The sequence below is a fragment of the Scyliorhinus canicula genome, chromosome 3 (genome assembly GCF_902713615.1).
Source record: "Scyliorhinus canicula chromosome 3, sScyCan1.1, whole genome shotgun sequence".
NCBI classification, from domain to species: Eukaryota; Metazoa; Chordata; class Chondrichthyes; order Carcharhiniformes; family Scyliorhinidae; genus Scyliorhinus; species Scyliorhinus canicula.
This window is the reverse complement of record NC_052148.1, coordinates 53,310,911-53,325,891: the sequence shown is the minus strand read 5'-3', so window position 1 is coordinate 53,325,891 and position 14,981 is coordinate 53,310,911. Positions and strand designations below refer to the sequence as shown.

The 14,981-nt window shown below is 46.8% G+C and overlaps 1 protein-coding gene across 23 annotated transcripts in view; it reads left to right on the top strand.

Moving 5' to 3' along the window:
• Positions 1–14,981, top strand: part of LOC119962658 (transcription factor 4-like) — a 679,430-nt gene that overhangs the window by 569,140 nt on the left and 95,309 nt on the right. For all 23 annotated transcript variants that reach the window (XM_038790553.1, XM_038790536.1, XM_038790535.1 and 20 more), the window contains 2 exons: positions 6,984–7,089; positions 11,325–11,458. In XM_038790553.1, coding sequence (XP_038646481.1) covers positions 6,984–7,089; positions 11,325–11,458 — 240 coding nt within the window. The remainder of the gene's footprint in view (positions 1–6,983; positions 7,090–11,324; positions 11,459–14,981) is intronic.

Sequence of the window (14,981 nt, the reverse complement as noted above, 5' to 3'; positions counted from 1 at the left end):
TTCTGGAGAAAGGGGCAGCGGGAGGTGGGACCAGCTTGTTTTAGAAGCTAAAGTTTTTGACTGCAAACAATGCTTCCTTCAAACTAAATGAAATCAACTTAGTGAGGGGTGAGGAAATACCAGTCTCAAATGGAAAACTTATATTATTTTCTCCAAACTGTAATTTATTTTTGACAGTGCATTACCAGTGTTCAACTAAATTACTGGAGAGAATTATTCGAGACAGGATCTGTAGCCATCTGAGATGGCCACCTGCAAAGTATGATGGGAATTATGGCCAGGTTTGGGACACAGACAAGCTGCAGCTTGTATCTTTGATGGCAGCCCAGAAGTATGCAGGAATTCACTCCTGCAAATGGGCCATTCAAGGCGATTAAAATAACAATCGGACCATCAGGTCCATTGCATCATCTTCCAGACAAGGTGGCACCAAGATCGTGCTCAGAGCCCTCCCAGGATTGGCCACTGATGCCCACCCCAAAAGTGATGTGCAGCCCCTGATTGGATGTGACTAATCAGAGGGTGGGGCCCTGAGGAATTGATTGACAGTGACCCAGAAACTGCCCACAAAAGGGGCGGGGGAAACTCAAGCCAGTTAAAAGACAATGCAGCCATAATTTCTGTCTCTCTTGGGTCCGGCCTATGTCAACCCAAGTGCAGCATAACGACCAGACAGACAAGTTCAAGACCAACGATCGGTATCAGATGGATGAGCCCATCACAAACAGAGCCAGCCACGCAAGATCCGGACAAAGGCCTTGTCCATCTGCATAGAGCCGGTTGCCCTGAAGTTAAGTATAGGTTATTGTAATTGTTAGGTGTAGTTTAACTTGTAGTGTTTTGTGTTGCATGTCGAATTAAACCTTGTGTGTAAATGAACCATCTTTGAACTTGAACTGACAAATTGGTTGTGTGGTCCTTTGATCGATACCGGTAAAGCCTTGTGGTGGTATCATTTGATACCTGGCGACTCTAACGAGCATCATTATTAATTGGCGACATTACTCCGGTGCCGATTGGCAACATTATTGCCGACATCTGACGGGACTCGAATTAGAAGTGATTTTATCACTCCGAGAGAACCCACAAACTTTGAAATCTAATTGCGTGAAAGAGAAAGAACCACAAGTGTAAGCCCATATCGACCAAATCACCGAATTTCGGAAGTGTGTACTAACCTGCATGCGTACTAACAGGGATATAAAATAAACTTGTTAGATTGTTTCAAAACTATCGAGGGAATTGTGAACCGGAAATTAACTTAGGCCATACCCGCAGTTCAAATCGCCGCCTTATCCCCCTGTCCCAAATTGACGATAGGAAACAGCGATTAACGGTAGGAAACAGAGATTAAAAGTAGAGCAAGAGAGATTAGAAGCAATGGCCACAAAATCGAAGGAACATTTAATGAACCCACAGGAACCCGAGGTCGCAGCGACCAACAGAGCAGAGCAGTGCCCCATATTGGAAGAAGAGTTGAGGAAGTATTTAAAAGGAAAGGACGGCCCCTTTCGTCCGATTTTTGTTCAAGTGAAGAGTCAGGTCCAGGAAGCATAGGACAAACTTGGTGAGACAACCTAACCGAAGTGCATATGAAAAATGCAGCAAAAGCCAATGGCAATAGTGTCCTGTTTGTCACAGTTGCGAGGGACAGAAGAGGTCATGAGGACGCTCCGCAGGCAGCTAGTTGAGAAAGAAGAGAAGAATGAGGGAAAGCGAAAAGATTATTGAGCAACTCCGAGATCAGTTGTTGGCAGCGAAAGATAAAGAGATGGCTAATGTCAAACGGGCACACCAATCTTGTTTAGTTCACCTGAGCAGCTTTCAGACCCAGTACGATAAAGCCTACCAAGATACACAGCGCGCAGTCTTGGTACAAGAAGAGACAGAACAGCAGGTAGCACAGTTAACGAGACAATGCGCGGATTTAAATACAGCTTTACGAGTGCTCCATAGCTCCACTACAGAACAAAGACAGAGCACAGTAGACCACGCAAAATGTAGACAACAAATAGAAAAGTTGCAGTCATTACTTTCAGTGCAAAATGGATTAAGGTATACTTTCGGACAAACTTTAGATGAGGAAGGTGCCCCCAATTGCCAAGAACTAAATGAAACCGCCCAGAGATATGTGGAGGACACAGAAAATCACAATAGAGCCCCCCCATGCCCCGAAAAGGAAAGCACCCACACCACCGACTGCACAGGCAGCACACACCCCCATGAATCCGGTCACCACACAGCGCAAGTCATCGGATCGGGAGGAGCCCGATTGCATTTACACCACCCCACTAACCATCACCCAATTGAGAGATGCTTGCGCTAAAATTGATCCATTCGAACCCACCGCAGACCCACATCATTTCTTTGAGAGAGTACGCCAACAAAAAGTTATGTACGGCCTAGACGAAAGAGAGGAAGTCAAATTCATAGTTATGAGCCTTAGCCAGTCCGTCAGATCAGCTTTGCCAGAACCCCAGAATGTAGCAGGAGGCATGAAAACGGCCATTTTAGATGCAATCGGGTAACAAAGGAGATCCAGTCGAGGGTTTAAACCATTGTAGGCGAAAGAAGGGAGAGTATCCGACCGCATTTGCAGGTCGCCTTTGGATCCATTTTAAAGCCGTATTTGGGGATTTGAACCGCGCACACGTAAATGAGGACGACACCACTAAATGGTCCCGCACTTTAGTCTCGCATGCCACAGAAGCAGGTCAAAAGGCTTGTGTGAATTACGACCTCGCAGACCACACACATAATGAAGTTTGTGTTTTGAAGCGACTCTCCAGAGCTTGGGAACAATCCCGACACAGACAGGCAGATCAGGAAGAGATAGAAGCAAATATGCACCCAGTTAGAACTAACCAGGGACCCGCATGGATAAACAAGGGTAGACGAGAAGTCCAATATCCCAGGGAACCATACCCAAGGGAGCAATACACCAGAGAGCCTGCTCCACCTTGCGTGCCTCGGGGGTCATGTTACAACTGTGGGCAGTCAGGGCACTTCACCCGAGATTACACGAGACCCCCCACCACCAGCTAGAATAGCCCCCAGATATGAAAGAGAACACCACCCACAGTAGCTACAGCTGCCCCATGCAAACTGTGAGTGCTTACCCGCTACTTCTCATGGCAGGGGACACCTCAGCAATGCCACTTCATTTTTGTTTCTCTCCTCTTCCTCTCTTCTTCAGTCACACTACACCAACTCCATATGCTAGTTGCACCCCAGGCCAAATGTGATTGCGGCTGACAAATATATCAAACTGGGCGCCCCGAAATTCAGCTGGTTAAGATAAGCCTCAGCCTCCCATGGTAGTGATTTAAGAAAGACTGGTCAAAGAAAGTGCCCATCCACGCCAAGTATCGACCACAAGCTGCGAGAGTCTCTGGGTGGAATTCTCCGCTCCCGGGAAAAATCGGGAGGCCCGTCGTGAACTCGGCCGAGTTCACGACGGCCTCGGAGGCCGCTCCTCGCCCCCTATTCTCCCCTCCCGGCGGGGCTAGGAGCGGCGCTCCATAAACCTCGGCCGCGGGGGCGTCACGCCGAGAATGATGCGGCCGGCGTGCCTAATGACATCAGCCACGCATGCGCAGGTTGGCCGGCTCCAACCCGCACATGCGCAGCTGGGGTCACGACGGCTGACAGCTCAAACCCGCGCATGCGCGGTGGCCGTCTTTCCCCTCAGCCGCCCCGCAAGACGTGGCGGCTTGATCTTGCGGGGTGGCGGAGGGGAAATAGTGCATCCGATTGAGACGCCGGCCCGACGATCGGTGGGCACCTATCGCGGGCCCGTCCCCTCCCGAGCACAGTCGTGTTGCTCATTCCCCACCAGGCCCCCTACAAGCCCCAAAACGGGCATCTCACGGCGATTTCACGACGGCAGCGACCAGGTGGGGTTGCCGCCATCGTGAAACGGTCGCGAATGGCAGGCCGCTCGGCCCATCCAGGTCGGAGAATCGGCAGTTGCCGTGAAAAACGGCGAGCGGCAATTCTTCCGAGCGGGGGGTGGGAGAATCGCCAGGGGGTCGTGAAATCAGTCGGGGGGCCCTCCCACGATTCTCTCACCCAGCATGGGGAGCAGAGAATTGCGCCCTCTGTACTTCAAAAATTTGCATTTCTTGTCTCTCCAAAATGGTATTTCAAAAAAAAGATGAGGGAGTCACACATAGTGACGATCAGAATGGGTAATTGGAGTAAAGAGAGAAAGACTAATAAAACGAGATATTAACCGAAGATAATAACAGATACTATGCTTGTACCCCCAGGAATACACGGAAAACAGAAGACAGAAAACAGGATGAAGCAAGGACTGCTAACATGCGTTTGGATCATCGCTGGACTTCTGCAACTGCGCGCACAACGGGCTAATTTAATGTACACCACACCAGGCCTGAATACTACCACACAACATGACACCCCGAGCCCGGACACCACACACAAAGACAGACACCAAAACCTCCATTTGGTGCGAAAACATTGGCAATTGGAGCCCCCTTTCATACACAGTAGAGACCCTTCTAGTAATTGCAATGATCTGCAGTGTCATTCAGACACTTTGCCTCCATAAATGGCGAGCAAAAGCTTCCCAGTCCTCGATATATACGGTTCAAGCCCCCTTTTTTGGCATTCAACAAATCTGAATTACCTGCTGTAAGAATTATAACCATGTACCTCTGTAAACTGTGCTAGATTAAGTAGAAATGTAATGCTGCTGTTTTAAAATTTTTGTACTGTACATACGTTCTTTTTGATATTTACCAGCAGCATAAGAGTAGTTTAGACTCTAAAGAGCATCATTATTAATTGGCGACATTACTCCGGTGCCGATTGACAACAGATCTACTCCCATTTGGAAGCGACTGGACATATGAGCGAGAGGCAGCATGGTTTTGTGAAGGGGAGGTCGTGTCTCACTAACTTGATAGAGTTTTTCGAAGAGCTCACAAAGATGATTGATGCAGGTAGGGCAGATGTTGTCTATGTAGACTTCAGTAAGGCCTTTGACAAGGTCCCTCATGGCAGACTGGTACAAAAGGTGAAGTCACACGCGATCAGGGCTGAGCTGGCAAGTTGGATACAGAACTGGCTAGGTCATAGAAAGCAGAGAGTAGCAATGGAAGGGTGCTTTTCTGATTGGAGGGCTGTGACTAGTGGTGTTCTGCAGGGATCAGTGCTGGCACCTTTGCCATTCGTAGTATGTATAAATGATTTGGAGGAAAATGTAACTGGTCTGATTAGTAAGTTTGCAGGCGAAACAAAGGTTGGTGGAATTGCGGATAGCGATGAGGACTGTCAGAGGATACAGCAGGATTTAGATCATTTGGAGATTTGGGCGGAGTGATGGCAGATGGAGTTTAATCCAGACGAATGTGAGGTAATGCATTTTGGAAGGTCTAATGCAGGTAGGGAACATACAGTGAATGGTAAAACCCTCAAGAGTATTGACAGTCAAAGAAATCTTGGTGTACAGGTCCACAGTACACTGAAAGGGGCAATACAGGTGGAGAAGGTTGTCAAGAAGGCATATGGCATGCTTGCCTTCGTTGGCTGGGGCATTGAATATAAGAATTGGCAAGTCATGTTGCAGCTGTATAGAACCTTAGTTAGGCCACATTTGGAGTATAGTGTTCAATTCTGGTCATCACACTACCAGAAGGATGTGGAGGCTTTAGAGAGGGTGCAGAAGAGATTTACCAGAATGTTGCCTGATATGGAGGGCATTAGATATGAGGAGTGGTTGAATAAACTCAGTTTGTTCTCACTGGAACGACGAGGTTGAGGGGCGACCTGATAGAGGTCTATGAAATTATGAGGGGCATAGACAGAGTGGATAGTCAGAGGCTTTTTCGCAGGGTAGAGGGGCATAGGTTTAAGGTGCGAGGGACAAGTTATAGAGGAGATGTACGAGGCAAGTTTTTTTTACACAAAGGGTAGTGGGTGCCTGGAACTCACTGCCGGAGGAGGTGGTGGAAGCAAGGACGATAGTGACATTTAAGGGGCATCGGCAAATACATGAATAGGATGGGAATAGAGAGATACAGACACAGGAAGTGTGGAAGATTTTAGTTTAGTCGGGCAGTATGGTCGGCACAGGCTTGGAGAGCCGAAGGGCCTGTTCCTGTGCTGTACTTTGCTTTGATCTTTGTTTTTTATTGAGGTAATGTGTTTTACGAATAAATTGAGACATTAGTGCCTGGAGGGTGGCATGAGATAATCCCGTTAGTTTACACTGAATAAGTTGCTGCATTTTCAGGAGGGTTCAGAAACGAATCCAATCAGCATTTTCAGCTGATCAGTAATTGATCGCGAGCTATTTGTCAATGTGCCCTGAACGCCCGAATACGCTATAAAACTTTTAAATTTCTCATGCATGATTTGTTGCCTTTACATTCGAAAAGTACAGTTTCTGTACTGAGATAACCAGCAAAGCTCAGCAGGTCATTCAACCTCTGAAGGTGAAAGACAGGTTTGCATTTCATGTCACGTACTGTACTCGTACGGCTACCTCAACACCATGCCCTCTCTCTCTCTCTCCTTTCTTCATTTTGGTTCGTCCTGTAAAGGGACTGCGATTCTGACTGTGGACGGTTCTGATCAAGGGTCCAATAAAAAAAATGGTATCCTACCTTTTCTTCAAGTTGATCACGCACTTCCAGTGCCGCCATTTTTATTTGATTTTATTTGCCTGGTTGCAAAGTTGAAGCAGCTAGGCATGTCGCAACAATGAACCAGAGGGCTTGTACGAGGAAACTACTGCACATTTAGTATGGGGAGCAAAGAGTTCGGATGCAACAAGTAAAATACTCTGTGCGATTCCCACACATCTCTTAACATTTCGCACTCGTCACTAGAAGTCCTTTTTACATTTAAGAGCTGATTTTTAAATATCCTCGTACTTGTCATGCCATTATTTATTGAAACCTCACTTTGTATTTTATATTTATATAACAGTAGGTGAAAATTGTGCTTTTTTGCAGGTGTATGCCCCATCAGCAAGCACTGCCGATTATAACAGGGATTCGCCTGGCTATGCTTCCTCCAAGCCACCAAATAGCACATTTCCTAGTTCATTCTTTATGCAGGGTAAGTGGATGTTAGCCAGTGCAGTCATTTATGAAAACAAAAACACCTTGGCTTTTGGCTTTTACTTAATACAATTGAATGAATTTCAGGGAAAGAAAATTACTTCAATGATGTATTTAAACACTTATGCTTCTTAATCCTTTCCCACTCCCTCAACCGCATCCAGCTACCCAAAACAAGATGTGAATGAGCCATGCAACATTGCACTCCTACTTAGAATCAAGGGACCATAAAAATGTTACAGCGTAGAAGGAGACCATTTGGCCCATCTTGTCAATACTAGCCTGAAGACACCCTGGTACCCTTTCTAATCTCACATTTCTGTATCAGGCTCATAGCCACGTAGCTTAAAGCACTTAAGGTGCAAGTCCAGGTACGTTTTCAAAGAGTTTAGGGTCTCTGCCTCCATCACCAACTCAGGCAGCGAATTCCAGACTACCCTCTGTGTAAAAATGTTCTTCCTCATGCCCCCTCTACACCTTTTGCCACGTATCTTGAATTTCTGTTCCATGGTTCTAGAATTCTCCACCAGGGGAAACAATTTTATACTGTCCACTCTATCTCTTCCCCTCATAGTTTTGTACACCTTAATCAAGTCACCCCTCAGCCTTCTTTGTTCCAAGGAAAATAACCCCAACCTATCCAATCTCTCTTCATAGCTACACTTTTCTAGCCCTGGCAACATTCTTGTAAATCTCCTCTGCACTCTGTCCAGAGCAATAAGGTACTTCCTGTAATGTGGTGACCAGAACCACACACAATACTCCAATTGTGGCCTGATCAGTGTTTTATACAATTCCAACATTATATCTTTATTATTATATTCTATACCTCTGCCAATGAAGGAGAGCAGTCCATATGCCTTCTTTACAACTTCTTGAATTGCTGCCTTCAGGGACCTGTGTACTAGTCCACCAAGATCTCTCACTTTATCTACTCCTCTTAGTATATTCCCATTTATTGTGTACTCCATATAACTGTTTGACCTTCCAAAATGCATGACCTCACACTTCTCTATGTTAAAATCCATATGCCATTTTACCGCCCACTCCACCAACCCATCTATATCATTTTGGAGATTAAAGCTATCCTCTATACCAGTGTCTTTCAAACTTTTTTTCTGGGGTCCCATTTTTACCAACCGGCCAACCTTCAGGACCAACAGCGACCGACCTTCACGACCCACAAATTTTCTCTTAGCTTTAATGCGAGAGGTGAGCCTGCTTGGTCCCCATTTACTTGTTTGCTACTGACAAAATGGAGTAAAATGGGCAATTGCACCCAAAGAACATGATGTCAGCATTCAGGGTGCATGACCTGCTCTCTGCCTCGCTTCAGGCAAGATTACATTGAATTTTAAAAACAGTCTTCTCCTGGGTCAACAGGCTGATGTCAGGAGGAGGCGGTGCTTCATGCTGGGCTCCGCGCATGCGCACTGATGAGTGGGCACCCATGCGCAGTGCACCGCATTTTTTTAAGCTGGTCGCGGCCGCCATTTTTAAAGCTGCTCGCAGCCGGCATTGTTAAAAGCTGGCTGCTGCGGCTGTTGAGTGAAGCCCCGCGATTGGGAACACCGTGATGGATGGTTCTGCGACAATCCCGACACCCGCCCGCGACCCACCCACGGGTCGTGACCCCCCACTTTGAAAATGCCTGCTCTATACTATCCACTACTCGGCCAATCTTTGTGTCAACTGAAAATTTCCCAATTGTGCCCCCCACGTTCACGTCCAAATCATTAATATATAACATAAACAGTAAAAGTCCCAACACCAAGTCCTGTGGAATGCCACTGGAAACCAATTTGCATTCGCAAGGGCATCCATCGGTCTTTACCCTTGTTTCTGCACCAAGCTAATTTTTTATCCAGTTTGCCATATTCCCCTGTATCCCATGGGCTTTTACTCTTTTGACTAATCTGCCACGTTAGACCTTGTCAAACGTCTTGCTAATATCCACGTACACTTCTAGTGCATCTAGTACACTACCTTCATCAACCCCTCTTGTCACTTCCTCAATGAATTCAATCAAATTTCTGAGACAAAACCTTCCTTTAAAAATCCATGCTGACCAACACTGACTAGTCTATGCCTTTGTACATGACAGGTAATCCAATCTCTTTGCCCACCACATACGTGAGACGAACTGGCCTAGTGTTTGCCATTTCCTTCGATCCCTTTTTAAATGCAACTACATTCGCATTTTTCCAGTCCCCCGGTACCGCCCTTGTATCTAGTGAGGATCTAGTGTAGAACAGTGCTGTATTGTGTCTCAACTCATCAGACAAACACTAATATTACTGATTTTAAATTTGGGAAGTCTATGGGGACCAGGCTGTCACCAGTAGAATTTAGGTCTGGATTTTCCCATTCTGAACCAAAATGGAAGGAGGTGGTTGCTAAAACAAAATATAAGTCACCTACCTCATTAATTAGGGTGGATTGAGGTCATTAAGGAGCTCGCTAAGTGCTCACCTTCTGAACTCCCAAGACTTTTATGAGGGCATTATCCAAAGCCGACCAGCTGAAGCCTGGCAGAAAACGCACCAGTGCTGAAACACTTTTGTCAAATTAAAAATCTGTAAGTTTGGATAAAAGCCCTAACCCTAAACCAAAAAAACCTTTTCTATCCTAACCTGGACTCTCTTTCAATTTGCACTTTGAACATGGAGATCCTCTCATATTTTTAATCTCACTCAGACAGCAGCAAAGCAGTGGCTGACGGCTTGGGCCAGAATGTGGCCCCCACCTCTCTGGTGTGTCCCAACTCCATTTCCACCCCCTTGGCCATTAATTAGGTGGAGGACCCATCTCTAGAGCCATCAATACCCAAGCCCGTGAAGACTGCTCAGCATGGCAGACACTCGAGGCCAGTTTGTGACCCGGAATTGAATGCCTCCCAATTCCCACCTCCAGTGGGAAAACCCGGCCACTAATCCCTAGCGTGCTCAGCATACATGCTGTTCACAGCGCCATTTGGGGAAGCATGGGTGCTGTCATCTCAGATGCCTTCTGAATGGAATCGAGGGTTAGTCCAGATTGCAATCTGAAATATTTCTGGCACAGCAATTTGTTGATGTCCGTAGAGTTCCACCCAGAGAATCCAACCTCCCGCAGAGAAGGTGGCTCACCTTTGACCACCAGCCGGATCTTCCGGTTCCGCCGAAGTCTATGGCCATTTGCGTGGGGTTCATGGTGTTCAACCTCGGTGAGACTGGAAGATCCCGCTGATGAGAAGGGATGGGAAATCCTACCCTAGGAGTGGGAAATAAGGTTAGTAATATGTCCATCCCTGAATGAGGAGGGTTATTTGCTTGACCTTTCTTTTTATAAAATCCGAGGCAAGACGGAGAAATCTCTTTTGAAAACTATTCAATTTCCTCACCATTACAATGTTTGAATTTTCATGCTTATTCTGTTAGTTCATACAAAAGTGTTAAAACGAAACTGAAAAACTTACTTCAGTTGACAACATCAACTTATGCAATACCTTCACTGTAAGTTAGAATACTCCAAGGTGTGTCACAAGAGCACGATCAGATAAAATTTGACACTTGTCACATGAAGAAGTATCGGGTCTAGTAACCACGAGCTTGGTCAGAGAGGTTTGTTTTAAGGAACGACAAAAGGATAGAAAGAGAGGTAGAAGTGAGAGAATCAAAGAGCTCAGGGCCGAGACAGCTAAAGGCACAATCATCAATGCCTCGTCATAAAAGGTTGGGTAGAGGTTCAATGGGGTGTGGTGCAAAATTAAGTTTAACATTTTTGTTTTAGGATCATGCGATAGCCAGCCTCAAAATTAAATGTACGCAAAAGGTTTGGGACTCTGGCCTAAGTTTGTGTGTGCATTTAGTTGTGCATGTTCCCTCCCATTTCCAGCTGCAGCTCTTCCATTACCAGCCAGATTGGTATTGATCAGATGAATTAACTTGAACCTTTGACTGAACGATTGTACCTGCAATGCCAACTTTATTTCTTTGTGATTATTCCTATTACTCATTTGGCTGAGACTTAGCTTTTTTTTCTCCTTTCGTTTGTTTTAAATTAAGAATTCCACAGATGAATGTTGCTGAGAGGTCATCCTGCAGTTCCAAACTAATGGCACATTTTAATTAAGGGTTCATTACCAACCAAATAGTTGCAATCAAGTAATCAGCAGGAATGCTCAATTAAGAATGTTTCTGTGGGCCTTGTTCTTTTCTGAGGGAGTCGATGTAATCTGACCTTTCTTTCCAGATGGGCATCACAACTCTGATCCATGGACTTCCTCTGGCGGAATGAATCAGTCCGGTTATGGAGGCATGCTGGGAAACTCCTCCCATGTCCCACAATCCAGCAGTTACTGCAGTCTCCATCCACACGATCGCCTGGTAATAGTGACATCTTATCTGCTGGCAGCTTACTGGCATTATTTGTTTGTGTTGTCAAGCTAACTTGTTTGCCTCAGCATTCTTATTCATGAATCAGAAGTTGTGTTTAGTTCAGATTGGAATGTTTCTATTCCGTAATTTCTTACTTTAAGCTGCATATGAGCTGTTATGTACTGAAAGCAATTTTAATTCTTATTTTAGTGGATTTTAAAAATACAATTTATTTTTCTTTTCTTTTGTACGTTGCTTTCCTTATCCCTCGTGCCCTGAAGGAACTGACTCATGCCACATTGAGGGTATTTTCCCAAGGATCCGATCTTTGTGTGAGCCTAGGGGCGGGAATTTCCGGCCATTTCCGCTGGCAGAATCGTTCCGTCCCACTGATGGCGCGATCACCTCCCCAACCCACCCCTGCCACAGAGAGGGTGTGAACTACGGGAATTTCCCACTGCCGGGCGGTGGCTGTAAAACACACCACTGGGGGTGCAGAAAATCCCACACGTTGAGAGCTATTTGCCCACCGTGCTCCAGGGACGCAGGTTGAAATCCAACCATGAGAACTAGTAAATTTTAATTCAATTAAAAATAGTCTCAGCAATGATGACCATGGCCGGGATATTCCCCTACCCGGCGGGGCGGGGGGTCCCGGCGTAGCGGAGTGGCGCCAACCACTCCGGCGTCGGACCTCCCCAAAGGTGCGGAATTCTCCGCACCTTTAGGGACTAGGCCCGTGCCGGAGTGGTTGGCGCCACGCCGACTGGTGCCAAAACCGGCACCAACGGCCTTTGATGCCCGGCGTCGGGGCTGGTCGAAAGGCCTTCGCCGGTTCGCGCATGCGCTGGTGCGTCAGCGGCCGCTGACGTCACCACCGGAGCATGCGCGGTAGGGGGGTTCTCTTCCGCATCCGCCATGGTGGAGGCCGTGGCGGTGGCGGAAGAAAAAGAGTGCCCCCACGGCACTGGCCCGCCCGCCGATCAGTGGGCCCCGATCGCGGACCAGGCCACGATGGGGCACCCCCCCGGGGTCCGATCGCCCCATGCCCCCCCCAGGACCCCGGGGTTCCCGCTCACACTGCCTATCCCGCCGCCACCAGAGGTGGTTGAAACCACGTCGGCGGGATTGGCCTGTCAGCGGCGGGACTTCGGCCCATCGCGGGCCGGAGAATCGCCGCGGGGGGCGCGCCGATTGCCGGGGCACCATTCCAGCTCCCGCCGATTCCCAGGTGACTGAGAATTCCGGCCATGGCGGGGGCGGGATTTACGCCGGCCCCGGGCGATTTCCGACCCTGAGGGGGTGTCGGAGAATTCTGACCCATGAAAGTACTGCTGTTCTCACCCTGTCTGCCCGAGCAATGTGGTTGTGACTCTTAACTTCCCTCCAAAATGGCTTAACAAGCCACTCAGTTTTATGTATTCATTCAGTGGATGTGGGTGTCGCTGACTGGGAAAACATTTATTGCCCATCCCTAATTGGCCACTTCAGAGTAATTTTATAGAGTAAACCACAACCTCAGGGATGGCAGATTTTCTAAAGGGCAGTGGAGAACCAGATGGGTTTTTAACGACAATCAACAATGTTTTCATTAGACTTTTAATACCAGAATTCAAATTTCACCATCTGCCGTGGTGGGATTCAAACTCGGGGTTGGGTTGGAGGGGGGGGGGGGATCTCTCTCTCTCTGGATTACTAATCCAGCAAAAATACCACTACGCCACTGCCTCCCTGTTATACCGAACTGCTAGAGATAATAAAGATAAAACTGAACAGATCACTTGGTATCAATCTAGGTACCTGACTTATAGAAGGCACACCCAACCCAATCAACCTTGCAAAGTCCTCCTAACAACTCAGGACTTCTGCCAAAATTGAGAGAACTGTCCCGTGGACCAACGAAACAACAGCCTGAAGCAATTTTCCTCACAGAATCATGTTTCAGCCAATATCTCATCACCATCCCTGGGTATGTCCCATTTCACTGGCAGGATAAGGAATGGCAGCAGCACAGTGGTATGCAGGAAGGAGATAATGGCCTTGGGAGTCTTCAAAATTGGTTACAAATCTGAAAAAGACTTATAGCATCACGGCAAACACGGACAAGGCTCCTACTGATGACCACCTACAACCCTCCTTCAGCTGATGAATTAGTACTCATCCATGTTGAACACCACTTGAAAGAAGCGCTGACAATACCAAAGGAATGTACTCCTGGTGGAAGACTTCAGTGATCAATTTCAACAACACTCAAAAAGCAAAACATTATCCAGCACATTCAGCCCCGCTCGATTGGCATCTCAACCGCCACCTTATAATTCACTCACTCCACCATAGTGGCTGTAGTGTGTACCATCTACAAGATGTCCTGTAGCTACTTGCTACAGCTTTTCCACCAGTACCTTCCACCTGGAAGGACAAGGGCAACCGATGCATTGGGACCCTTCCAAATTGCGTGTTACCCTGACTTGATACTATATTATTCTTCCTTCAGCTTCACTGGGTCAAAATTCTCATCCTTACAGTACTGTGGGTCTAACTATACCAGACTGCAGAGGTTCAAGAATGTGACTCACCATCACCACCTGAAAATGAGGGGTGTGCACTAAATGCTGTCCTTGCCAGTGAGGTGTGCGCATCCCGCGAATAAATACAAAATAATGCAACCTTCCTATTCTGCATGATGCATACATGAATTAATCCATTGGGGAGCTAAAAGCAGCATACCATGACGGGTTTGTTTAAATTAGGGTATTCTACATTGTAACTGATCCATATTTCCACTTACAATATTCAAAATCATCACAAAGTTGTTTCAAATACAGTGAAAGTGTCTCCACAGCTCATCCTAATAGGTAACATCTTGAATTTTCGCGACAATCTAAAGAATTTATGATCCCTTAAATTCCACCTGATCAAAATAGAAAATATGAAATATCATGCCATCTATTTGCTTGGAACCAGTGTGATTCTTTGATAGCATATAACCTGACAAGTCACAACACAAACTGGCTGTGACTTTTAATTAGTTTCCTTTTAAGACATAAATTTATGCAGAAATGGGCATATGTCTGTACATCTTGTGCTTAAATTATTTTTTTACTGGCATTACTTATCCCTTCCTTGTACAATCAAAGTATAAGTAACATTGGGCAACACAATGGTGCAGTGGTTAGCACTGCTGCCTCACGGCGCCGAGGACTCGGGTTCGATCCCAGCCCTGGGTCATTGGCCTTGTGGAATTTGCACATTCTCCGCGTGTCTGTGTGGGTCTCAACCGCACAACCCAAAGATGTGCAGCGTAGGTGGATTAGCCACGCTAGCACGGTGGCACAGAGGTTAACACTGTTATCTCACAGCGCCAGGGTTCCGGGTTCAGTTCCTGGCTTGGGTCACTGTGCGGATTCTGCACATTCTCCCCGTGTCTGCATGGGTTTCCTCCGGGTACTCCTGTTTCCTCCCACAAGTCCCGAAAGACGAGCTTTTTAGGTGATTTGGACATTCTGAATTCTCCCTCAGTGTACCTGAACAG